Below are 25117 nucleotides of genomic sequence, written 5' to 3' on the forward strand. Positions count from 1 at the left end.
AAATCACGACGTTTCGGGCGCAACACAAGCGTCCGTCGTCAGGTGGGAAAGCATGGTCTGCTGCTGAGGCAGACTGTTTTAAAAAGGTTTGACTTGAGTATTCTTTATGAAGTCAAAATGAAGAGCGACTGAACAAAATCTGATGCACTTAATGGACACCGGTCCGCCGAGTTAAAGGGATGGAACCGTACTATTCTTTATTGCTGTTCTTTCTTTTATTGTTTAAAAAACGCGAGAGCCCCGATACAGCCAGCACGCCGCTAGGCTCGCACGGAGGACGCAGTCCCGACGGCAACCGAACCATACACAGGAGGGGAGATGATAGGTGGGGAGGAGAGTGGCCCCCTTGGCTCAACCAAGTGCGGACACCACACTCGGGGAGAAGATGGAACTTCAAATGGGGATGGGATAACAGGGGAGGGGTGAGTATAACCAACCTAATGAGGTAAACCTAGGGTCGGGGGGGGGGCACCGTATTCTTACTCATGACTTGGCTCTGGTTTAGCTTCTAACTCGGATCCGTTGTGGTTGAAGCTACATACTTTCATAAACGGTACACCACGTGAACGTCTCCGGCTCACCTCCGTGGAAAATCCTGAGCGTGGCTCGGGAGCCGGCTCACTTGAGCCAGAGTACATATACTGAACTTCTTTCACACCATGTGTAGCCATCGGAGGTGCGGGGGAAGGAAAACAAACTAAACACAAAAAGTTGGAAAGAAATTGTTTTCAACTGAGATTTAAAAGTGCATGGCTCCAGTGGCTTTCTAGTTTCGGAAGGAAGAGCGTTCCAGATGGCCGCAGAGGTGCATCTGAAAGCGCACAATGCAGTGACCATCTTTGTTTGATGGTTCGCCAAAAGCTACTGCGAGGGATGACCGGATTTTTCATGATGGCTTATGCTCCTTGACGAGCTGTGACCAAGAATATTGGCCGTATACAGCAGGAAACACTCAGCCACAGAAGCAGAAGATACAGAGCATGTTCCCAGCGGTGCTTCTGGAGTATTTGGAGGTTGCACGGAGATTGATGGGAGATTCAGACAGAACACAGAGCCGATAGTGGAGAAGTCGGGCCAAAGGAGCACAATGAACCTTAAAATTCCGGTTTCCCTTCTTGAAGAATAAATCTGCTCTTACCAGGCTCTGTTTTGCCTACAAATGTCACAATTGCATCTGTATTTCAGATCATACATGTACTTATATTTCGCACCTCCGATAAGCATGGTAGGCTACGAAAGAAGTTCAACGTACATACGTACATTTAAGATCAGTAAGAACTAAGTAGACACGGAGACAACATTTGTTGTTGATGGGTCGGTGAATAAACGAAACCATCGGAGGCACTTGTGCTTGTTACCTGCATTCAGATGGCATCGGGTTTCTTGTGACAAGGAAAATGCTGCAACAATTAAAGAAGATATTGAAAAGGGGGTCATTTATAAATAATGATTACTGAGGCTTTAGACATTGTGAATCTTCACACTTGTGAGTTTGGAGAGTGAAAATGCTCGAGATTACAAAACTGCACTTGCTTGGGACAATGCAGCATAATCATCCAGAACATCAGCTTTGTTTATTAAAAAAAGTTTCCAGTAAAATGAGAACATGTCTTTATAGGGCCCAACGGAGCTTTACTTTGATGAAAATGAAAGTCTTCACTTCATTAATTAACGTATAACCAATTTCATCTCAAACACTCATCTTCAAACCACTTGGGGTTCAGTTTTTGATAGAGTTTAAACTGTTTAATGGCATCGCAGAGCGCTTTCCCACTCGCAGATAAATTCCAGTCCTTCACTTGTTTGTGTCTCCTTGTGGCACTGTTCAAGTTTGACAACATCTGACACATCTTTCCCAGTTGGCTCGTGAGCTTATACGTCTTGGCTGGCGTGAAAACGTCGGGGATATCCTTCTTGTTGCTGACCTCGTCAAAGTACACGACCGCGTACTTGCCCAGCAGGGACGGCGTTCCCAAGTCGCCGCATATCAGTGGCAGCGCCATCGAGAAGTGGTCACCGGCGTGGGACTCCGCTCCGAGCCTCAGCGCTGCGCCCTCCTCTCCGGCACAAGCGGCAGCAGCCCGATGGGCCTCCCATTTGGCAGCGACGCCTCTGGAGCACACCAGCAGCACCCGGCCGCCCGTCTCCCTCGCCGCCTGCCGACGCGCGGCCAGCCACGCGAGTGGCCCGCGGCGCGCGACCTCCACGCTGCTCCAGAGGCCCAGGGCGACCTTCACGGAGCAGTGTGCTTGGACCAACGAGGCAAAGGACAGGATCACGTCCTTGAAGAGAGCGTGGTCCAGCGAGTAAAGGATCAACAGCGTCGGGGGGTCTCGAGGCCGCTCCAGCTGGTGGTCGGGCGTGGTGTGGGGAGGAGACGCGTGGTGCTGCCGACGTTGGTCGCTTTCGCTCGAGCCGCCTCGGTGCACCGTCCACGCTTTCCCAGCTGGGGGCACACGTAGGAAGGGTTATCTGCGCCGTTTTGTTTTTCTCTCTATACCGGTCAAACAACAACGTACGTACGCAGGCACGTATGGCACGTCACTTTAAAAATGCGTGTCACGTTCGGGGTGCCTAGTTGCGGCCTCCTCTAGGTCGACTCAGCCTCAAATTAGTGTGTGTAAACATCGCCACTAGCGAGACAAAGGCGGTCGGGCATGGTGCTGGCCACCCACCCCCTCGTGTACCGTTCCGGCCTTCATAGGTGCTCGCTAACAGCACTTGCCCCTACAGTCTGTTAAGGCTATATGGGGGATCTTTGCCTAGTTGCGGCCCCTTGCAAGATATATAATCAGCGCCGAAGCTCTGAAGAAACTGGCGGCGGGCTGAATGGGATACGGAAAGTCGTAACTGTTTAATAACGTGGCGTCGTGATATCACATCTCCCGTTGATGACAACGGATCATTAAAATCTGTAAATGACGAAAAACCCCATCAGGAAAGCTTCTACCCAGAAGCTTTCCCGTGGTGTAGAAGTGGGTTCTCTATACACATGAGGCTCCCAGAGGCAGATTTGACAGCAGTGAGCAATCAATGACTCTGTTGAGTCCCTGTGTAGGGCTGTTATGGAGGGGCTGTTTGTACATAAGATCAAACGGCGAACAAACACAGTGGGCGGAGCTCCGGGAGTAAACGGGGGGGGGGGGGGGTGCCCGCAACGACGTCCGCATCGGGCAGCCTGGGGGTAGGGCTGCCCGGGGTTGTGATCCTGGAGGGGGTATAAAAGGGGATGACAGAGAGAGCTCGGGGCTGAGTATTAGAACAGAGGAGGGAAGATTGAAGACCCGGGTAGCTAGAGCCCTGGACTCCCCTGAGACGCCGCCCTTGTCAGGGCCGCGCAGGACCGAGCCAGCGGCGTGGTCCCGTGAACCAGAGTCAGCACTCTGGGATTCCGGGTACCGTAGCCCGACTCACCAGTGTCGGGCCAGACAGCCTCCCCTAGCCCGTTAGTGGAGGACTCGGGGGTAGGTCAGGGATAGCTAGCGGTGTATCCCCAGTTATACGGGTGAGGGGGCCGATACCCCCTCTAGTGCTGTCCTGTCGTGACGACTTGTAAAATAAATACACGTGTGCCTCAACCTCGGTGTCAAGCGTCCTCACCGGTTCTTCACCTGTAAGGACGATACCAGCCTCTGATGCCTGTCAGTTGATCTTGTTTTTCATTAATTAATAATGTGCGACTCAAGGCAAGGTAACCACGATGCAGTTTTTCAGGAACTGGTGGTTGAGCATAACGCTGTTGAGGCTATTGCACAATATGGTCCAGATATCTTGTGACCCCCATTTAATTCTGTTAAACTTAATATACAGTATTTTTACTTAAAGCTTTCGTGATTGCAGGAATTCATGTATTTTTTTATTAAGGTTAATTTAAAACAAATATGAATATGCAAAGTGGGACATTTTTTGGGGGGTCCATGAATTGGGGGTCAATGAATTGGGGGTCACAAGACATCTGGACCACCCTGTACTGTTGTCCCACGACTCTCTGCGCGGCACCAGGTCGACCGTGCCTGTTGTCGCCCCCCAGTATCGACCTTCGTGATCAGGCCCCGTGTGCGTTTGCAGCCCGGCACAGACCAGGGGTTGTCTAAATCGGTTCTGAAAGTCAGGAACCGACGTTGCAGCTGCCGAGCACCAAGGAGATGGAATTGAACCTGCAGGTCCAGAGGTTGTGGCTCCGGCGAGCTAACCATTGCACCACTGTAACGGCTCCTGTTGTTTCAGCTGAACACAACGTGAATGTGTTGGTCGCTCTAGAAATATCTGTGTGTGGCACACTGGAAACCGGGTTTTACTAATAAAAAAAACGCGATTTTAACCACCATAGTTTTATGCAAACTATTCCGTTCTGTACGTGTGACAGTGGGAAAATAGTATGGTGAATTCAATTTCGGGAAACGCAATGCAAGATAAACAAAAATCCAATTACCGATAAGAGTGCAATGTGTGAAAGTATTACCAGTTTGGATATGCCATACACAAAAATAAAAAATGTAATGATAAGAGTAATTTTTTTAAAATGTGGAATGATTAAAAAGTAAACAAACGTGGTTAAATGGTAAGTTCCAATCGGGAAATATGAATCATTAACATTTGTAATATATCTGCATACGACAATGATATTTACAACAATAATCTAAACACATCAACTGTGCTGTCTGGTATCGAGTTATGCTTATTGGACTACGTTTTCTCCATGCTACAAATTAGAACTATAATCGTATGCCAATTTAATAGCAAGGCAACTCAACTCAGACGTGTAATTACAGTAAATGCTATTTTATTGTAACAGCAAGGTAAACCGAGAGTGGCTTATATTATTTTAATTTAAACTGAATTTAAAATTGGATTACCATTACAAGAGACCTCAAATTGTGCTAAATATAACACAAAATAAATAAAGACTGGGTTTTTTTGTGGGAAAAGGTGCCACTTAGTGGGAGCGCTTGTACAGACTGTGCTGCTGTGTGCAGAATTGGACATCAGTGACAAAGAGCTTCAGAGCTCATCGGATTTCTAAAGGATACATACTGACTCTGAGGATTGTGGCTTTGTAGGGCGGTGGTGCTATTATTTGTGAACATGGTCATTCACGAGGGCAATCTTCAACTTTGACAAAGGGCTGCTTTGTCAAATAGCTCGATATATTAGATGAGCATTACCAGTGGAATCACAGTAAACCACAGTCCTATTTCAAGAAAACCCTTATCTAATAACTGCTGCTTGGCAAATGCCTGGATTGCCACAAAAAATATTCAGTGACAACGTCACGTGACTCTGACATGGCCAAGGCAGCCTCTACCACCTTGTTTAATACAATGGCACCGCCTATTAGCACGGTTGACTACGTACGGTGCGAAAGAAGTTCAACATACATGCAAATTGAAATCATGGGCCAAAACATACAAAACTCACTTTAAATGAATTGGCTAAATATTCCAGTGCAGACCGTGATGAAACATGTTTCTTAAAACAAGTGAGGCTTTTCCTGGATAAGTGGCATGATCACTGCACATTTATTTGCGTTTTTATATGTAACTTAGCAAGAGCAAGGGACAAACACACACCCTCCTCTTAGCGTTTGTCTAAAATTGTAAAGTTTCACCTAATGTCGAGCATTACACAGTACAGCCAATAAATATTAAACCGTGCAACATTACACTTGCAAAATACAACATTGTACTATGCAAATAATAAAGTGATGACTCCACAACTGTACACTCTGGTGTTTTACTGTCTTGTTTGAAATGCGACGTTATTCTGTAATTGCTGATCTTGCAATATCAGCTTAAATGAATTTCCCTCTCCATACACACTCCCCATAGAACAAAAACAGTCACCGCATCGCGCGCTTTCAGATGCACTTCTGCGGCCGTCTGGAACGCTCTCCCTTCCGCTATTAGGAAGCCACTGCAGCTCTGCACATTTAAATCATCTTGATTGCAAAATAATTTCTTTCAAACGGATTTTTGTGTTTGGTTGGTTATCCTTCCCCCCGCGCGTCCGATTAACGCAGTTGGCTACGTACGGTGCGAAATAAGTTCAACATACAAGCATACCTACACACTTCCATAGCACCGGAAACTATTTTCCTAAATAGTTTTTTTTCCCCTGCGACCCCTCCTGCGCTCAACGTTGCCGCTGTCGAGGCCGGGCTCGGTGGCTGCCGATAGCCCCCCGAGTGGGGGCCAAGCAGCACGGCGTGCGTGGAGGAGCCCGTGAGGGTCATGTGAACCACCCACACGGGAGGCGCCACGGTGGCGAGATGTTAACTACCGGAGGTCGTGGGTTCCATTATGACCCTGACGCCTGCTGTATATTTGGACTTCGGATGTCTCTCTCTCTCGCCGTGGTCCTCCGGTTTTTCCCTCCACATTTAGAATCGATGTGCTGCTATAAATGCCCATGTGATAAGCCACTTCGTTGAGCTATCATTTGTGGCCAGGTCGCTTCTGAAAAAAAGCTGTATAGCTCAGTGGGCCTTACCTGGTAAAATTATAAAAATATATAGTTTATTTAGGCCCGTCCCACTGGGGTTCCACAATGTTTATCCGAGCATTTATTTGTGGCCTCGCACCCCTTGCGGCAAGCTGTACCGATCTCCCCCCGGGGATTGGGATCCTCCGCTTGGAAAATGCCGCTTCGTATTGCGCGAGTCTGAGCACATCACGGCCTCCATCTAGGGATTGAGAACGAGCCGCCTGTGATATGGGCAGCATCCTATCCCTGGAAAGGCCCAGCCGATTCGATTACGGGCACCGCTTTACATTTAGGTGTGCGGTGAAACACCGAAACTGTTCAATGCTCAACGAAGGGCTCACACCATGCTACGTTGGTCACGGGCCGGGGCTGGCAACCAACATAAGAAGAAGAGCCATTTTTTTCGAATTTGGTAAAAAAAAAGTGCAATGCATGCGAATAGGAGACAGTGATCCTTGATGAATGACGTCACGAAGCAGTCCTTAAAGAGCCACCGCATGCATCTCCGGAGCCGCAGGTTGCTGACCTCTGGTCACGGGGGTTATTTTACCATCTGACCATCTGGGTGAGGGGGGCGGGGGGGGCCCGGATTAGGTCGCCGATGCGCAAACCACTGCGCCACCACACCACCTACTAATTATGCTGTTCCTTAGTTTAAAAAAAATCAGCATTTTAATTGTAATAGCTCACTCATTGGCTGGTGCCAACACCTCCTGCTTCTGTCTAACTGGCACACAGATGCCGAGATAGCAACACCCCCGAGGTAAAGGGTCTATCACGTATTAGGTAAAGTATTGTAGTTCACTGCCTGTAAGGTAAAACTCGACATGTCAACTCTAAAAGACAAAAATTGCCTTATTTTAAAAAATGTTGAAACAAAGTTTACTTTTTCTAATTTAAATTCGCACCTAAACTTATTGCCTCGTGAATTATATAACTTGTCACAATTGATAAAATTGAATCTATCAGACTTCTGCACGGCAAATGCAATAAAACTTATTTGCAGCCGTTTCTGAAATGTGTTACTTATGTAGAGGTGATACGCGCTGGGATTAGAGATCGTATGCCAGCGCGTGATGATTGGCTGTGTAGGTGGTGACGTGCGCTGACGGTGGAGGATCAGGGGTCAGCGCGGGGTCGTGGGTTACGGGGTACTGATTGGCTGTGGGCCGGTGACGTGCTGAGAGGGAGTGATCGGGTGGCAGCGCGGTGTGATTGGTGGAGGAGTGTTAACACGGGCTGGGGAAAACGGATCGTAGAGAGAGTGCGTCGTGATTGGTTCATTAAGGAGCGATGCTCACGTTGAAGTACGCATCAGCTCCGCCTCTCGTGAGCAGGGGCTATAAAAGGGGATGCACACAGGCGTGAGGGCAGTGTGTAACCAGCGAAGAATGAAGACGGGGATGAAGACCTAGGGCCCTGCGGTACCTAGTCCCGCTGTCCTAACGGGACCGGGACTCTGTGTAACCCAGAGGCGAGTGTAGTGTGTGTAGCCATAGGCATAAGGTCTACACGAGCCGAATGCAGTGTGTGTAGCCAGGGACATAGGGTCTACACGAGTCGAGTGTATTGTGTAGCCAGGGACATAGGGTCTACACGAGTCGAGTGTATTGTGTAGCCAGAGGCGTAGGGTCTACACGAGTGAAGGGTATCGTGTGTAGCCAGAGGCCTAGAGTTTACACGAGAGTAGTGGAGTGTGAAGTCGGAAGGAAGGAGACTACACGTTGTATTTTGACACGTAAAGATTTAATAAAAAGTGTGTTCCCGTCAAGAAGTTCCTGCCATCAATTCCCATACTTCACTTAGAATACTCGGTGTAAGAGATGATTCTACCCCAGTATAAAACGTCTTCTGCTACAATTGTCGAGGCGTAGCATGACGACGTGACGTCATGAGCGCTGTGAGGCGCGATGACGTCATGTCACGTGACATACTTAAGGGGGCCGTTGTGGGAGCCCGGGATGGAGAGCGTCTGAAAGGAGGTCTCTGCTGCTCGTGACCGGACGGTGTTGGCTGATCCCCCGTCCGGGTTCTACGAGTAGGAGAGCCGAAGATATAGCCAGGGGCAGGGCTCTGAGAAGTCTGTAAGAGCCGGCTAAGGTTACGCGGGGTGCTGCTCTCCTCGGTCGGGCGGTGTTGGCTGAACCCCCGTCCCGACTCGAGTGAGAGAGCCGAAGAGATAGCCGAGGCTGGGAAGAGATAGAGCCCGAGGTCCGAGTGTAGGGACACCGACCTCTGGTGTAAACCGCTATCCCTTGTGTTAATAAACCGGCGCAAGCCCTTACGAAGATCTAGATTTGAAGTTTTCGTGACTGCAGGGATCCATACTCTTTGGTTCTTTCGGTAAAGTAAATTAAATTAATTTATTTTATACCATAACTAAGAATTCCGTCTTCGAGCTGTTCTGCACTACACAACACAATTATGGCATTAATGTTCTGTTATTATGTTACAATAGGGCATCTTGATTACATTTCTGAGGTTTTTTGTTGTTCTGAAAACCGATCAAGGATTGTTTATCAAGTGCTCGCCGTTTTTCTGATTATGATTGTATGTATTTAAAAAGGGTAAACAGAATTTGTGGAACTCTACAAAGACACAATGACGAACATTCACAAATGCATATAGAGACACACATTTCTGTATCACCATTAAGCCTGGCATAGTGGCACATGCCTGTAAGCCAGGGCTTTACAAGGAAGGGTGGTGGAGCACGCACAGTTTGTTAAGCTCGTAAACCCAAATAGGCTGTGACAAAGCGAGGAGATGGCAGTACAGAAATTGGGTTAGTAAACTTTCCTGAGCGCTATCCCCTCACTTCAGCAGACTTTCTCTGGGTCGTTATTTTTCCTGCCAAATGTAAACCACTCCTTATGAGGACAACTCGCCAAACACCCCCGAACGCAAAATTCTCCTAGAAAAGTCTTGGGACTCGATGAAGATTCCTGGGGGAAAAAATATATATGAGGATCTGGTTTAATCAGAGATGGTTGCTTGGATTCGAAGCCAGGACCTCAACGGTGCCAGCTCAGCCCTCTGACCTCTCAGCCACCGATCTGTACAATGACTCAACGCTTATCGCTTAGTGGCTGCGCATAGCTTCCAGGCCATTCATAGGCTGCAGTCATTAAACCTTTGAGCTGTCACGAATATTTGCAGCCAACACTGGAAGCTGTCAGTGCTTTACAATGTGGGTTACTTTTACAGAATCTAGGCAACACAATAGAACGCGCATTCAATTCTACACCTTTTGTCCTGATTGCCAACGAGCATTGTAGCCGTGCTCGTCTCTCCGCGAGTAATGAGCAGGTGTGCGACCGCGCGGGGTCACGTGAGGTGCGCTCTGCGTCCGCGTAACTCGCCTCTCGCCTGCGGACGCGCGGTGCGCAGCGCTGCCACGATCAGCGTGACCACGAAGAGCAGCGCGAGCGCTCCTCCCACCGAGGCGTAGACCAGCGGTGACCGAGGTCCCCCTTCGGCATCTGCAACGAAACGTGGCGGGGGCCACGACGCATCTGTGAACGCTGCAATTCTCTAATGCCCCAAGGCGGCGCCGATAGCCCCCCTGGCACGGAGACAGCGTTGTTTCAGAGGAAGTGACACGCGCCGGAGCCAAAGCGTCAACGCCAGCCAGTCAATCTTTTTTAACGCTTAAAATAGTTCCTTCCGATGAAATGAAACAACAGTGTGGACAATGTGAACACAATAGCAACACAGTTTTCGAGGGGAAAATAATAATGATGTAATGTCAAATCGAAAACATCAAAACTATACACATTGCGGAGGGAATTGCCAACAGGCTTTCTTTCATTATACAAGTTAAATTAGTAATGTTAATATGTTTGATAGCTTTCTGCTAGTTTCACAAAATACAAAGGTCACACTGCTGCACATAGGGTATTGCATCATCATTTACATGCATTAAAACACGTGTAAAATAAAAAAAACTTGCTTACACGTGCGATTCAAGTTGCGATGTCTCTGTATTGGCTCGAACATTCTATTTATTTTTATTAATTTTAATTTCATTTTTTACCTACGTGACTTTACCGAAAGAACTAAGAGTATGAATCCTTGCAGTCACGAAAGCTTCAAATCTAGAATCGAACATTCTACTTGCACGCATGATATGAGCTGCAAATAACGCTCACTTTTATAGTAATGAATTCCGTCCTCAGTCATAAAGAACCAAAACAGGGAACTTCGTATCGTACATATTAAATATGTAGCTTCTTCTGATATTTTCTCGTTGGGTTTGCGGGTACGACACAACGCCGTGCAATTAGAATTTATATAGCATCTAAATATGCAATTGAGTTAAGTACCTGGGCAGATGCGAGACAGAGAAATTGTGGTGCCTCTGAATAATGCACAAGTCGTGTACGGGGATGTATGGACAAAGTAATTAGTTGTCATTCCTTTAAAGCCTCGATGGTAAAGTTAGATTACATTTTTCATTTTACATTTCAATCAATCCCTAATCAGTTTTGATTGATGTGTACAATCTGTTTTTTTTTACAAAGCTTCCAGGTCTGTGTTCCAAACCTCGTTTGAGACAATAAATATAAACAAGAATTGACATTTTCATTTTACAAAGGTGGGGCACGGAAAACGGAGTGGTGATGCCCAGTCGGAACAACGTCGCTGGGTACATTGCCATTTGTTTTTGGACCTTTTAAGAAGTATCTGAAATCAACAAGCTGCGAATTGGGGGCATAGCTAAGTCCCGTTTTCCCTAATGTATGTGTAGTAACATCGTTGGATGTGACATCGTTGGATGTCACTGTGTATGTGACTGTGTGATGTCGGCCTGGGAGAGGCACAGCGCGCGATGTACTGACATCGCAAACACCACTGAGGGTGGCTGTAGTACCAGCCATAGCGGGGCTCAGGGAGCACTGACTGGCAGCAATGGATGGCACCACGCGCTGCGTGCAGTGCCAGCCCCTACAGGATACGGTACGAGGGTGTCGGCCTCGGAACAGGGTTTCAAAGGGGCCATGGCACTCTGGTTGACCCTGGAGGACACGTGACCGGAGGTGTCTACCCCGGGACCCCCAAAGGGGGGCTAGGGTGATCACTTGGCCAGTTGGAGATCCTCCTTGAGGATTCGAGGAGGTCGTGGCGAGGAGTGGAGCCGGGCCCCCAGTGGGACCGGTGGTTGTTGTTCATCCCGAAGACTTCACGTCCCTGCTCCATGCTCCACGTTCTACAGAGTCTCCCACACGAGGACCCGGACCCGAGTTGTGGTCCGGTCCGTTGTAGCTAGTTGCGTGTGATTAGTGTAGATAGCCTGGTGGTCCACCACCACAGCGTACTATCCGGTGAAGGGGCAGTTACCCCTTCGTGTTAACGCGCCGATGTTAATAAATGTGTTGCCTCCAAAAGTACGTCTGAGTCTCCGTTTGAGCCCACTACATCTGTGTGAACTGGTCCCAGTGAGTAATGTTGCTCCCGAGGTTTTCGCGGTGTGCTGTCTAGCCGCCCGATGTGTTTTGGTGTCATGCCGCGCGTTGTTCGGCACGGTGCATGACACATCGATCCACATGCTGGGAGCACCTTCAGGCACTGATTGCATATTCAGTTAATAATTCTATTCGGCATCAGTTCCTAAAAAAGCTATCAGAATGTGGAGCGAAATTTACGGACATCATCCCTAACACGCAGCAGCAGAACGGAATGGGAATAATCATGAGAGGTGTACAGCCACAGCTGGAACATTCTACGAAGTAGTCGGAGTGGCGTGTCTGTGACTTAACTCGCGCTGTGTTGTGTGAAATGAAATGGACGAAAGTTCCGACCGCGAGGTTTGAAGACGTTACCTATAACAAAGCTGCTCCTCCTTCCCTTGCACAGGCTTTTGCAGCAAGTGTTGAATGGACGGATCTGGAAGAAAGCTCAGGTTAGTGGATGAGATATTTGAACTGCTTTCGAGATAAACATATTCCTGCGGAGGGAGCTGGTAGGAACGTCGGGTTGCTCGGTCAATGTCCAGGGTCAACGGCGGCGTGGTGTATTCCGCAAATATGGCCGACTGAGGGCGGGCACAAGCCGGCATGAGTAGGTTAAACGTTGAGTTTTATAAGGGCACCACGGGGTGATCAGCCCCTCCCCACCCAGCCCCACCCCTCCCACCCCCACCCAGCCCCACCCTCCCCTCCCCACCCAGCCCCTCCCCACCCAGCCCCTCCCCACCCTCCCCTCTCCACCCAGCCCCACCCATCCCATTTTTTGATGCACGACGGACGGACACAATAATCCCTTGTGGGCTGGTGGAACCAGGTGGTTCCTACCAGTACTAATCGATCTGGCCGATGTTATAGCAGTGTCTGACTCACAGATGGAATACTGGGTTCAAATCTTCCACGTTTAACCACATTGCTTAGTACGAAATGTCCAAACAATCACATGCTACCCCAGGCGTACTGATCAAACATTTAAGCCAGTATTTTATTGGTAGTTATTAAATTAAGTGATTATGAGAGAATATGGCTGAGTGGCGCTGCAGTCCGAATGTTTGACTCAATCAGAAGATTGCAAGTTCAAATCCTGGACAAAGAACAACTCAGCCCATCATCCTTCCAGAGTGAATAAAATTCGCTATCGCTTTATAGAACATCAACAGCAGTTGTGGTCTGCAGATACTGATCCCCACTCTAGGAATGTGAAACAAATGGAGACATGCAACACCCAATGTTTTTAGTTTACTTTTTTATTGTAAGCTATCGTTTATCCCTTTTTATTATTTGTGCCACTTATGTTGCTAATGCCCTGTTATCTATCATTTACAAGTTCCATATAATACGTTAACCAAACTTTATTTAGCAAAATGCTGGACGGACAAGACGAAGAATCACACAAATACGTTAATACAATGCAACAAATTGCTACATCACTACGACACGTGCAATTACTACTACATCACACGTGGCCATACAACATACATGTGCCATGACTGTACTACAAAATATACAAGAAATATACATCTCCGGGGTGCGCGTGGTTGTGAGATTCGATGCGGCGTTGGTCTTACTTCTGGGTAATTTCGGAGGCATGGCCACAGGAGGAATACTCTGAATGAAGCAGCGTGCGCATCTCGTCGATACAAAAACTGATTTTTATTTTTGCCTTAAAATCACGTAGATAACGCTGACCCTGTGATTGATTGCATTTGAACGCTGGCACGGCATAAGGCATTGTCCGCTTAATTCCAGGTATTACAGAGCGTACAATTTAAGTTGCTCTAGTGTGGCAGTACATTCAAGTGGCGTGCTATGGAGCCAATTTTTACGATGTCAATTACGCTTCATGTGGTGGGTGGGAATCATTTTATTGCCAGACGAGATCTAATATCCGATACCAGTTTCATTACGCGGAAGCCCCGCGTGGCACCAAAATACTTACTTTTACTGTAACGTGGTCGCAGTGTCGCTCTAAAGATGAGATAATAAAAACGGCACTTTCCGTGGCATCGTACGCACCCTGTGGGAGTGAGGTATGATTCACAGTTATGAGCATCAGACTTTGGGTGATCACTGTGGGAGTACTTTGGAGGCATACAAATCTAAAGCGGGCAAGCCCAGGCGTGGCCGGGAATACGGGCGTATGTTGAACTTCTTTCGCACCATACATAGACAATTGTGCTCATTGGAAAACATTTTTTTTTGTTGAAATGGCTTATGCCTGCTCTTTTTAAAATATATACTATCTGGGTAGAATGCCAAATACAAAGATGCAGGTTCAAGTGGGGGTATGTTGTTGTCATCTCAATCAAGCATACACATGCATAAAACGCGAAAAGGTCAAACCCATGTGTAATGGGTTCGATTAAGGTGCACACTCAACTTGGAGGCAAAACTATTTATTCACAACGTAACAAACAACTTGCGTCTTCATCCTGGGGTTGCTGTTGTGGAGTGACTCATGCAGCCAGCTATGGCTGCAGCGTTTTGGTAGTTACATGTTGTTTATGACATTTATTGTGAAAATTCTGTCACAGTTCCTATGATCACTGTTTCATTGCTTTCATGGCTTTATTTTGGTGATTTCGAAAAGTGTATTGGTTTAGCCATGTTTGTTTGTTGTAGTACAGAGTTAGACTGATGGCCTTAATCTGAGCTGTCTTGTGGTTGTTGTTGGTTGTTTGACTTGCATCCCACTGGGATTTTTGCACACATCGTTGGTGTACGGTGTTTTTTCTGCAATATTTTGCTGTCTTTTCTTGGATTTTCTGTTTTCACTCAGTCACATATTCACTTTAAGATGTTTTTTGTTCTTGTTTTTGTTTTTTGTTTGTTGCGGTTGCACCCGATTCAAGAGCCGAATGGCTCACAGGGCTATACCTAATAAATTAACTTGAACTTGAAATAAATGAACTTGAACAGCCGCGCTCTCTGTTCACACCCCGCTTATAACTGCTGCGGCGTGGCCGGCCACGCTCTCGGCCACGCCCCCCTTCCAGATCCTTCGGGAAGATCTGGGCCCCTTACCACGTGACCACCAAGCTCCCCTCTGGGGCCCCTAGCCCCCCCTTCATCCGGTCACGTGTCCTGTCGGGTTCACGCAGTGTCACGGCCTGACGCGACCTCTGTGACACCCGCCTACAGCACCCGTGCAGAGCCAACACAGTAGTGACGTCATGTCACTACACATGTACGCGCTGCAATCGGCGCACTGCATTGCACCATCACAGGCATGAACAGTAAATCGTACACAAATACACCGACAGTGGTTTGAGACAGAGACTGGCATTCTACGCAGGGCTGAGTTTTGTCACCAGCATTGTTCGACGCTTTAGAGCAGGGGTCCTCAAACTACGGCCCGCGGGCCACATGCGGCCCGCCGAGGACATTTATCCGGCCCGCCAGGTGTTTTTGCCGCCGCTGCCTGTCTGTTACTTTTTTTCTAGATGAGAAGGACGGTCATTGGTGGAAGAGGGAGAGGGGGCGGAGTTCCCCCCAATCAGACTGCATTGATGGGCAGTACAGTCTGTATGTCTCTGTGTGGGCAAAGTTATTGCTGGTATATTGTTTTTGTAGCGCTGTATATATATTGGTATTTTACTAATAGCAATTTTGACTCCCTAGGAAACAATGATGTCAAGAAAGAGAAAAATTGACTCGGAGTGTAGGATATTCAAAGAACAGTGGACTTATGATTACTTTTTCATGCAGTACAAGGAAAGAGCTGTGTGTCTGATATGCCAGAATATAGTGTCTGTGTTCAAAGAATACAATTTACGTCGACACTATGAAACTCAACATAAAGATAACCACCGCCACCAACTGAAAAATACATTAACAACTCAGAAAAATACTTTTGTGAAGCAGAAGCAGCTAAATATTTCATCACTGCGAGCAAGTTTTCAAGTTGCCAAGCTAATAGCGTGCACTGGCATACCATTCGTGGAGGGAGAATTTGTTAAAGAATGCCTTCTTTCTGTTGCCAAAGAGATGTGTCCAGAGAAGGCCGATTTATTTAGTACAGTGAGTCTTTTAGGACCTACAATTACACGGAGGATTGAAGAAATGGGAGACAATTTGCATCAGCATTTGCAAAACTCCACAAAAAAACTTTACTATTTTTCCTTGGCACTCGACGAAAGCAATGATGTTCGTGATTCTGCACAACTTCAAATTTTTATTCGTGGGACGAATGACTATTTCGAAGTCACAGAAAAGCTTGCTGCACTGCAAAGCATCAAAGGAACAACTACAGGAGAGGATATCTTTCGATTTAAAGCTTTCGTGACTGCAGGGATTCATCTTCTTGGTTCTTTCGGTAAAGTCACATAGAAGGGAAGTAATAAAATAATTCTCACGACGTTTTGGCCACAACGCAAGCAGCCGTCCTCAGGTGAAAACCAGGTCTGTTGGGGAGACAGCGTCTGAATGAAACAGCACACGAGCTTGGAGCATATATAAGCTGGGTTGGAAGCGGGGGAAAGAGCGCCTTGACAAAATAATTTGCATATCAAGAGGAATTTAGCATATTTATGGGAAATGCAGGAATGTGATTAGTACTACATATGCCCGTGCTGCATATGTAGTACTAATAACATTCCTGCATTTCCCATAAATATGCTAAATTCCTCTTGATATGCATCTCTCCCCTCTGAGACATATCCTCATCTCAGCAACCATGCACTCAAAATGGTAACCATCTTTAGCAGCACTTATGTCTGTGAACAGACTTTTTCCAGAATGAAACATTTGAAATCTCCAACCAGATCTAGACTAATGGATACACACTTGCATCACTTGTTACGACTAGCAATGACAAATATGGAACCGGACATTGACCATCTCATTAGCCAAAAGCAGGCCCATAGTTCCCATTGAAATACTGGCAAGTTTGTTGATTTAACTTTACTGTTCTTCATTTTAAATATTGTATTTGTTCCCGTTTTGTTTCTTCACTTCAAAATAAGATATATGCAGTGTGCATAGGAATTTGTTCATAGTTTTTTTTTAACTATAGTCCGGCCCTCCAACGGTCTGAGGGACAGTGAACTGGCCCCCTGTTTGAAAAGTTTGAGGACCCCTGCTTTAGAGGGAAAAAAACCCAGAATTTGTAAACAGAGTTAAATTTTAAACAAAGCGACCACCAAAAGAGCTATATTCTTTGGGTCTTTCGGTAAAGTCACGTAGATAAGTTCAAAGAAAATGACAAAAAATAACAAAAAAACTACGACGTTTCGATCGCAACACAAGCGTTCCTCATCAGGAAGAAAAAAGAGGGGGACAGCTGCTGAGGCAGACTGTTTTCAGATTTCACCAAAGATAGCTGTTCAGCCGTGCAAAACGTCACTTAACACTAAACATTCAGAGGCAAAGAAGCCCATCAAAATTGCCCTCATTGGCACGACGATTTAGCCGCAGTGTGAGAACGAACCATTTGCAGCAATCATGTTTTGGGGCCAAGTTACCAGGACACTCAGCCACTCGGGCAGTGCGATGTGACAAGAGGGGGCTTCAAAAAGTGTTTTTTTTCCGAATGGGATATTTGTTTTCCAACTCGTCACACTTCGCGGTACACCAGTCTCATCCCAAGGTGAGGTCACTGTGACCGTATTAGAAAATACGGCACCTCGTGCAGCTACACTGCGGCCCCGCCAATCCCACGGCTGTCAGCCTTACGGGAGGGAACGTTCCGTGGGTCAATAGACATGCGATTATGCAAGCATCACCCCTCTCTGCCTGTGACAAGCACTACAGTTTTTCGAACGAAAGTGCTACACTTTCCATTCCTATAAACTACGAGCTTTACTACCCGGCTTCGCTCGGGACTTGGATTCACCACGCCCGGCCGCCTTTGTCTCTCCAGTGGCGATGTTCACACACCACACCAGTTACTCGTTTGAGGCTGAGTCGACCTAGGGGAGGCCCAGGTTCGGTTCAAATAATCTTCACCGGTGGTGGCCGTGAGTGGGAATCGAACTCGGGTCGCCGGGTTCGTAGCGCAGCGCGCTACCCACTACACTACAACGCGTTACGCTTGCACATGCGCGGGTCACGTGACAGAATTGACGTCACAGCTCACTTGCCGTGCAAAAAATATATGCATAATTTAGCTCCCCCCCCCCCCCCCAAAAAAAAAACACAAAAGTGTATTTTCATATTTTTTGCATGGTATACAGTCTGGAAAGTACCCACATGGCAAATTTCCAGTTTGTTGCATGTCAGGAAGTACGCTAAACATTTGAACAGACACATAATCACAACTTTGCCTTTTATATATATGGAGATATTTTTAAATCCTTTATACTAAGTTCGGTCGTTTTTTAACCCACTTCCCGTAATCCAATCGAGCTGACATTTTGCACACAGACTCGTTGTGCGTCACAATTTATTTTCGTTAAATTTTTTTCCCAACATTTTCCACTTTTTAAGAAAAAAATTCATATTTAATTTAAAATACCAATGTGATAAAAATGAAACTTTTACTCAAGAAAAACAGAAATGAATAATAAAATAAAACCGATGCCACGCATATGAAGGATTTATAGTGAAAAATTTGTTTTTACAGGTTAATTTTTTTAAATCCTTTATACTAAGTTCGCTTGCTTGCTTGCTTACGACCGTGCAAATCTTTCGGTCGTTTTTTAACCCACTTCCCGTGATCCAATTGAGCTGACATTTTGCACACAGACTCGTTGTGCGTGGCAATTAATTTTCGTGAATTTTTTCTCCAAATTTTTACATTTTTTAGGAATTTTATTTAAATATTTAATTACAAATTGCTTAATGGTGGCAGGCAATCATCTAACCCATAGGTGGCAGCCATCTCAAGCCAGAGGACGAGAGGACTCCAGCCGCCACGCATATAAAGGATTTATAGTGAAAAACTTTGTTTTTACGGGTTAATTTTTTTTTATTTTACCAGGTAGGGCCCACTGAGCTATGTAGCTTTTTTTCAGAAGCAACCCAGCCACAAATGATAACTCAACGAAGTGGCTTATCACGTGAAAATGTATCGCAATCAAATACTCTAAATGCGTGTTTCTACATGTGGTGGGAAAAACCAGAGGACTCGGAAAAAAATCCACGCGACCACGGGGAGAGAGACACACAAACTCCAAATATGCCGTCAGCGTTTGGATTGAAACCCTCCTCCATACCAGGCGAGAGATTTAAAATCTCGCCGCCTGCACGCACACACGCATCTAGGGCATTCCCTGCGCCATAGACACGGAGTGTGGAGTGCCCTTGTGCGTATGGGTAAAGATGTTCCGCTCATCATACCAGGTGTCGAAATTTTTGCGTGAAATTTTTTGTATTTGCGGAGCATCGTTTTGAATGCCACTTGGGACGATTGTTGAACTGAGAATTATCGAGGAGGGAAACTAAGTCGTATCCCTGTATTGGCTTCCAGTGAAATACAGGATCAAATGTAAAGTTCTCGTCTTGACCTTCAAGGCCCTGAATTGGTTAGCTCGGCTATATTGCGGTGATCTGCTGAAACCGTTTGCCGCTGTCCGGCAAACTTTGATCCACCGAATCCGAGCACCCTGGAATACACTTCGGACACATTCTGCGTTCAGTGGCGAAATAGAGCCTTCTTCTTGGTTCTTTCGGTAAAGTCACGTAGAAGGGAAGTAATAAAATAATAAAAAGTAAACATAATAAAATAAAATAATTCTCACGTCGTGACTTTACCGAAAGAACCAAGAAGATGAATCCCTGCAGTCACGAAAGCTTTAAATCGAAATAGAGCCTTCTTCAGTCCTCAGGCACCTCGTTTGCGGAACGCTTTGCCCCAGTCCGTTTGGGAAGCTCCGTCAGTCGAGGTTTTCGGGCTCGTCTGAAAACACGTTGTTTCTCTTGCATATCCGTCTATTAGTTTTAATGTTTAATTATTTTTTTTACTGGAGTTGTGTTGTAAAGTGCTGTGAGGCGTTGTGTGAATGGTGCTATATACAACTGAGTTTTACTTCCTTACTTATCATGCCACGTACATGATGCGCATGTAAGCTCGATCGAGCTTACATTTACTGTACTATTTTAATTATTCTAATTTCTGTTTACATTTTTAGACGATTAAATGAAAGCACGGTTACCAGCACCAGTGGAGACAATTCATAATTCAACTGCACCCAAGTTATTAAAATACAAACATGTTTTATGTTGATATAAAAGAGAGTAAATTACGTTGAATGTTTGAATTTTTATTGATGATCTGACTCATGTCTTGAGTGCATAAGCAGCGGCGGCAGAAGACACATGTGTACATGTACGGTAATTATTATCGACACCACAACAATTTTCTGGCTGTGGATTTCACACATGATGATGATTGATTGTGTTGCAGTCGAAACGTTGTGATAATTGTTATTGTTTTATATTCATATTATTTTCTTATTTCCCTTCTACGTGACTTTACCGAAAGAACCAAGAATACCACAACAGCTCTTTGCGCTTTTGCTTGATATAATCGAGCCAAACAGTTGAAAGCAGGCCTGCATGCGGAGGTCACGTGCAAAGTCGCCAATCCCGAGTGAATGTGTGGTCTTACCTTCATTACATTCATCTCCATTTCTTTGAAGCAGTCCCTGTCATCTTCACGACGGAAGACAACAGCGAGCGTGTAGTGATCAAAGTAAGGTGCTGTGTTGAAGAACACACGTAGACTGTTTGAAGCCAGAGTGATGTTCATCTTTGGGTCCCAATTTATTCCTGAAATGTTAAATAAAGGTTTGAAAACAATTAGATCTTCGTCCCAATTGTATTGTGCAGAAATAGAAAAAAACCGTAAAAGGTTAAAGGGGCAGCCCTGATGTATACAGGCGGTCGTAGGTTCGATGCCATATATTTTGGTTACAAGTTAAAACTGCAAATGAGATACTGACTTTGAATCTCCGTACAACGCTTGGCTGTATTTAGTACAAATATAAACCGCAAGATAAGGAGGTGAAAGTAATGGCACCCAGTGACCCACGTTGTCATGATGTAACTTCCTTGCCACTATATAGGAGGTTGAGGGTTCGATCCCAACCCTGACGCATGTCTCTCTCCATGTGGTCGCGTGGATTTTTCTCTGGGTCCCTCCACGTTTCGAATCAACATCACGCGTTTAGAGTTATTTGGCTGCTATACATTTCCACGTGACGAGCCACTTCGTTGAGCTGTCATTTGTGATAGCCAGGTCACTTCTGAAAAAGAGCTACATAGCGCAGTGAGGCCTTACCTGGTAAAATAAAAAGAGTTTAGTTTTAGCTTATGTCCTGCTCAAGAGGATGCTGATCGAAAGACCTGCACCAGAGGCGTCAGTAGAGAGCCCCTTTTCGAGGTGATTGTGTATACTCTACGACGTTGCCCAGATGTCTTGGAAGAGGCAAAAGTACCCACACTTAACCCATCACCACACACACGACTTGCCCAATGGATTATTTCTCTTGTGCCCAGTTATACCGCTGGCTGGACAGAGACCAGGGACATTTTAAGAAACGTTGCGCATTACTTCAACCGCTGGACAGAATTGAACGTGCGACCTCTCTATGTAATGGATGTATGTTGAACTTCTTTCGCGCCGTGCGTAGCCAACCGTGCTAATCGGAGGATTGCAAGTCCAGTGTGATAAGCGGTACAATACGACAGCACGACAGCATCTTGTTGAGAAGCATCGTCTGCAGTACAACAAATGCGTTGGCACATTCCTGGCCGAGTATCTGCTCAGAATAACAAGGAGAACCAATGCGCGCTGACAGAAAAAAAAACAAGATCATCAATTGTCGAGCCAATAGACCCTCGATGAAACTCGTGATTAATGATCCACTCGGCCACACTGAGTCCTCAATACGACTTTTAAAAAATTAAAATGTAACCACTTTTCTAGTTTGGCCTACATCAGCATATATTGATTTCTCCGAAACTACTTTCACAAGCTATGGCATGGAAGTGTATTATGTGGAGAATGTTCTGTTGAATACATTTAATTAAGAACGTTGCTCATCTTGTATCGGGCCCCACTATCCGTTGTAAAAGAGAAACGGTAATTTAATGTGTTTTCACTTGGCTTCAATGATTGATTATAGCCGATTGCGTGCTCATTAACTGCGCTTGTTATTCTATGGCGAACAAGTGCTTTTTGACAAAGTGGACAACGGAACACCAAGCAACAATATTATTGCAAGGTGCATCAAGCATTCATGTCTACGCGCCGCTTCTCGGTGGCTGCCCCAACAGTCTGGAACGCAATCCCTCTGCACATTCGCAGCATCACCTCAATCGCCTCCTTCAAGAGACGCTTAAAAACTCACCTCGATAACCACGTGCTTTCGAGTGACTCTGAGCTTGACTCCGCGCCTCTGAGTTGCGGCCGTTACGTCCGCAAATTTGCGCGCGTTATAAATTGCATTATTATTATTATCATGAATAATTGTGGGCTACTGTTTTGGACTGTACGTAGCCAACCATGCTCATCGTAGTGTATACAGAAGCTGCACCAGGAAAGCGGACACACCTCTGACGATGCATTTGTGTGTCTTTCTCATCGCCTCACTTTTGCAATCTGAAAAGGCAAAACGAATTACATTGAAATAGCCCTTGGCACGCTTTGTCGTTCCAACAGGTGATTGATCCACTCACAAATGCTGCAAGGATTCTATTTAAAGTGGCCAGCATGCCTAAGACTGCACAATTGCATACAATTCACGAACTGCCATGCAAGCCACCGAGCACATTTATTTTTGGTCTCTGTAATTCTCATGCTTGCCAATCCTGATTTAAGTGGCTGCCTGCCAACGTATGAAACACTTTTGCAGTATACCGATTTAGAAAGAAAAAATGTAGTTAGAAATCCTCAAACTATTCATAAAGCGGTGTGATTAACATGTGACACGGTTGATGATCGTGGCATTTTAAAAATAAATGGATGGCAACTGCATACCGGTTTCGTACTCATTAAGACTCGTCACAAGCGTATCGCCACACTGGCCTCCTGCTGCTGCCGCTTGTGCCCGAGGAGCTTGTGTTGGCGGTCCAGCTGAAGACGCAATGATGAAGCTCGAAACGTTGAATTGCTTCTTCAACTAAAGTGTTTTGAGTTCGATATAACTGAAAATGTACCCGACTTTTGTGACATCCAAGTCATGCGCAACGTAAGTGCATCACCCAGCTGTCCGAACACGATTAAGTGGGGCTCAATTTGGATGGCTTCCTCAGTGCGAACGACAAATGCAGAACCGCGTTGCCACGCGCATCTGCGACCCATGTGTACACACAGACAGAACAGGCCCTAGACCTTTGGGGGCCCTAAGCAAAATTTGGTTGGAGGCCCCTTTGATGTATGATTTTTTTTCACCCACTAGCTAGCAGTGACTCTAGGGGGCCCTCTGCTGGCCACGGGGCCCTTTGCAATTGCAAGGGTCGCTTAGTGGCTGGGCCGGCTCTGCACACAGACACACCTCCTCAAGGAAGCCCTCGTCGTTCGGTGTAGAGATCACGGAGGGCAGAGACAATTTGTTGCAGTGGTCATTGGGTTTGCAGGTCACGTGGAATTCAGGATGAGTAATAGTATTTATAGGGCACTGCTTAAATGGATCAGCATCGTGAATTCTCCTTTTATGTGATCTCATCTCAAGCATTCCCATGGCCTGCTGTAGCACGGCCAAGGGAACCCCCAGTGGCAGCTGTCCCTGTGCCGCACAAGGTGAATGCAGCACGGGCCTGTAAGTGGGAATGAGTCTGCCAGTCGGGGACGATGTTGCCATGCGGCTTTTTAAAATTTCTAATTTGCAAATACTGCAATTTATCAAATGTGACAGATACAATCACTTGATCTAGAGTTGGTCATTTATCATGCAGGCCACAGGTTATACTACTTTCTGTCCAACTTACTCAGGGTTCAGGGATCTACCATCCCATTTTATTTGCAGTTTCACTGCGATCGATTCTGAAGCTCCCAGCAAAAATGTCGGACGTCATGCCGAACAATGCACGGTACAACCCATCAACACGTCGTCAGAGAGTCGCGCAGCGCAACCGCAACATGTATAAACTGCACCGGCTGCGTTTTGTGTTTTTGTGTTCATCAATACGCGTAACATCCAACTGGGCTCAGGACGGAGGGAGCTTCCTGTAAGCAAGTCTGATGGTTACGTCACTCACCTGGCACCTTGATGCTATCTTGCACGTGAGCGTCGTCCTGCCCAGTGGATGGCCGTGGCAGGTGGTACACTGTGACCGTGATGTAGTCCGAGGGCTCCACCTCGTACTGGTCGAAGCTAAATTCCCACTGAAATACAACACGCGACGGCCACTCCGCTCAGAGACAAGTCAATGCTGTTCTGAATGGCAAGGCAGAATTTATGATGGAAGCCTTTGATAATGTATGAAGCATAAGAATAGGTTTTACCCTTTCTGGCAATCAAACAGGAGGTGTTACGATGTCCAAACGCCAACTAGATACCTCTTGCAAGGCATCAAGTCTGCATTAACCACACGTACTTGTGGCAAAACATGCAAACAAACATGCTCTGATAATATATGGGCATCGTCTTTGAAACGAATTGGCCTACACCAGAGACAGCCTTCATTATGGCTTTGTCTCACCAGTGTGAGACCAGAGAACGCCAAAAGCCGAAAAGCACAAAGACAATCCAAATATCAGAGCATTTATAGCTTGGGTTGAGCAGTTATATATATGGAACCTTATTGGCAGTATCAAAGTATTAAAAATAAGAATATGTTTTACCCTTTCTGGTCAGTGCGGGGGGTGAAGTTGGCCAGATTTGATGCCGGCATCAACAACGCATTGGGGCAATGCATATATTTAGTGTCGGAACTAAGCCAGCAATGGAATTACACATTCCTCAATCTGTCCACAGGACAACTACTGTTGCCACCCCACAACAGCCAGGTATTGGTAGTGCACGCCTGCGATCCATGACTTTGGAGGCAAGGCTTGCTGAAGCTCGCAAGACCTTGCTGGTTTGAAATGGCCCGGAGATGGCAGAACAACAAACGGGTTCTCAAATTCATCTTTGTGACCTTTCCCCTCATTATACTGTATGTGCAATGTATGTGGGCACACCAGTTTACTCCTACATGCAAAACACTCCGATTAGCATGGTTGTCTAAGTACGGTGCGAAAGAAGTTAAAGAACATAATGAGATGGCCAAACATCCCAATGCAG

The 25117-nt window shown here is 46.2% G+C and overlaps 1 protein-coding gene across 2 annotated transcripts in view; it reads right to left on the reverse strand.

Annotated features, from left to right (window-relative positions):
- Positions 1-208: 208 nt before the first annotated feature.
- Positions 209-25117, reverse strand: part of LOC133351708 (interleukin-17 receptor A-like) — a 42845-nt gene continuing 17936 nt past the window's right edge. The window contains exons 6-13 of one of the 2 annotated variants that reach the window (XM_061567120.1): positions 24090-24216; positions 22444-22491; positions 20497-20657; positions 16304-16351; positions 13888-13965; positions 12306-12369; positions 9846-9965; positions 209-2446 (exon numbers count right to left, since the gene is read on the reverse strand). In XM_061567120.1, the coding sequence (XP_061423104.1) occupies positions 1686-2446; positions 9846-9965; positions 12306-12369; positions 13888-13965; positions 16304-16351; positions 20497-20657; positions 22444-22491; positions 24090-24216 (1407 nt within the window). In that variant the 3' untranslated portion in view covers positions 209-1685. The remainder of the gene's footprint in view (positions 2447-9845; positions 9966-12305; positions 12370-13887; positions 13966-16303; positions 16352-20496; positions 20658-22443; positions 22492-24089; positions 24217-25117) is intronic. The other variant, XM_061567121.1, reaches the window with a different exon arrangement.

This window comes from Lethenteron reissneri, chromosome 38 (assembly GCF_015708825.2).
Source record: "Lethenteron reissneri isolate LAM-NWPU_2019-01 chromosome 38, ASM1570882v1, whole genome shotgun sequence".
NCBI classification, from domain to species: Eukaryota; Metazoa; Chordata; class Hyperoartia; order Petromyzontiformes; family Petromyzontidae; genus Lethenteron; species Lethenteron reissneri.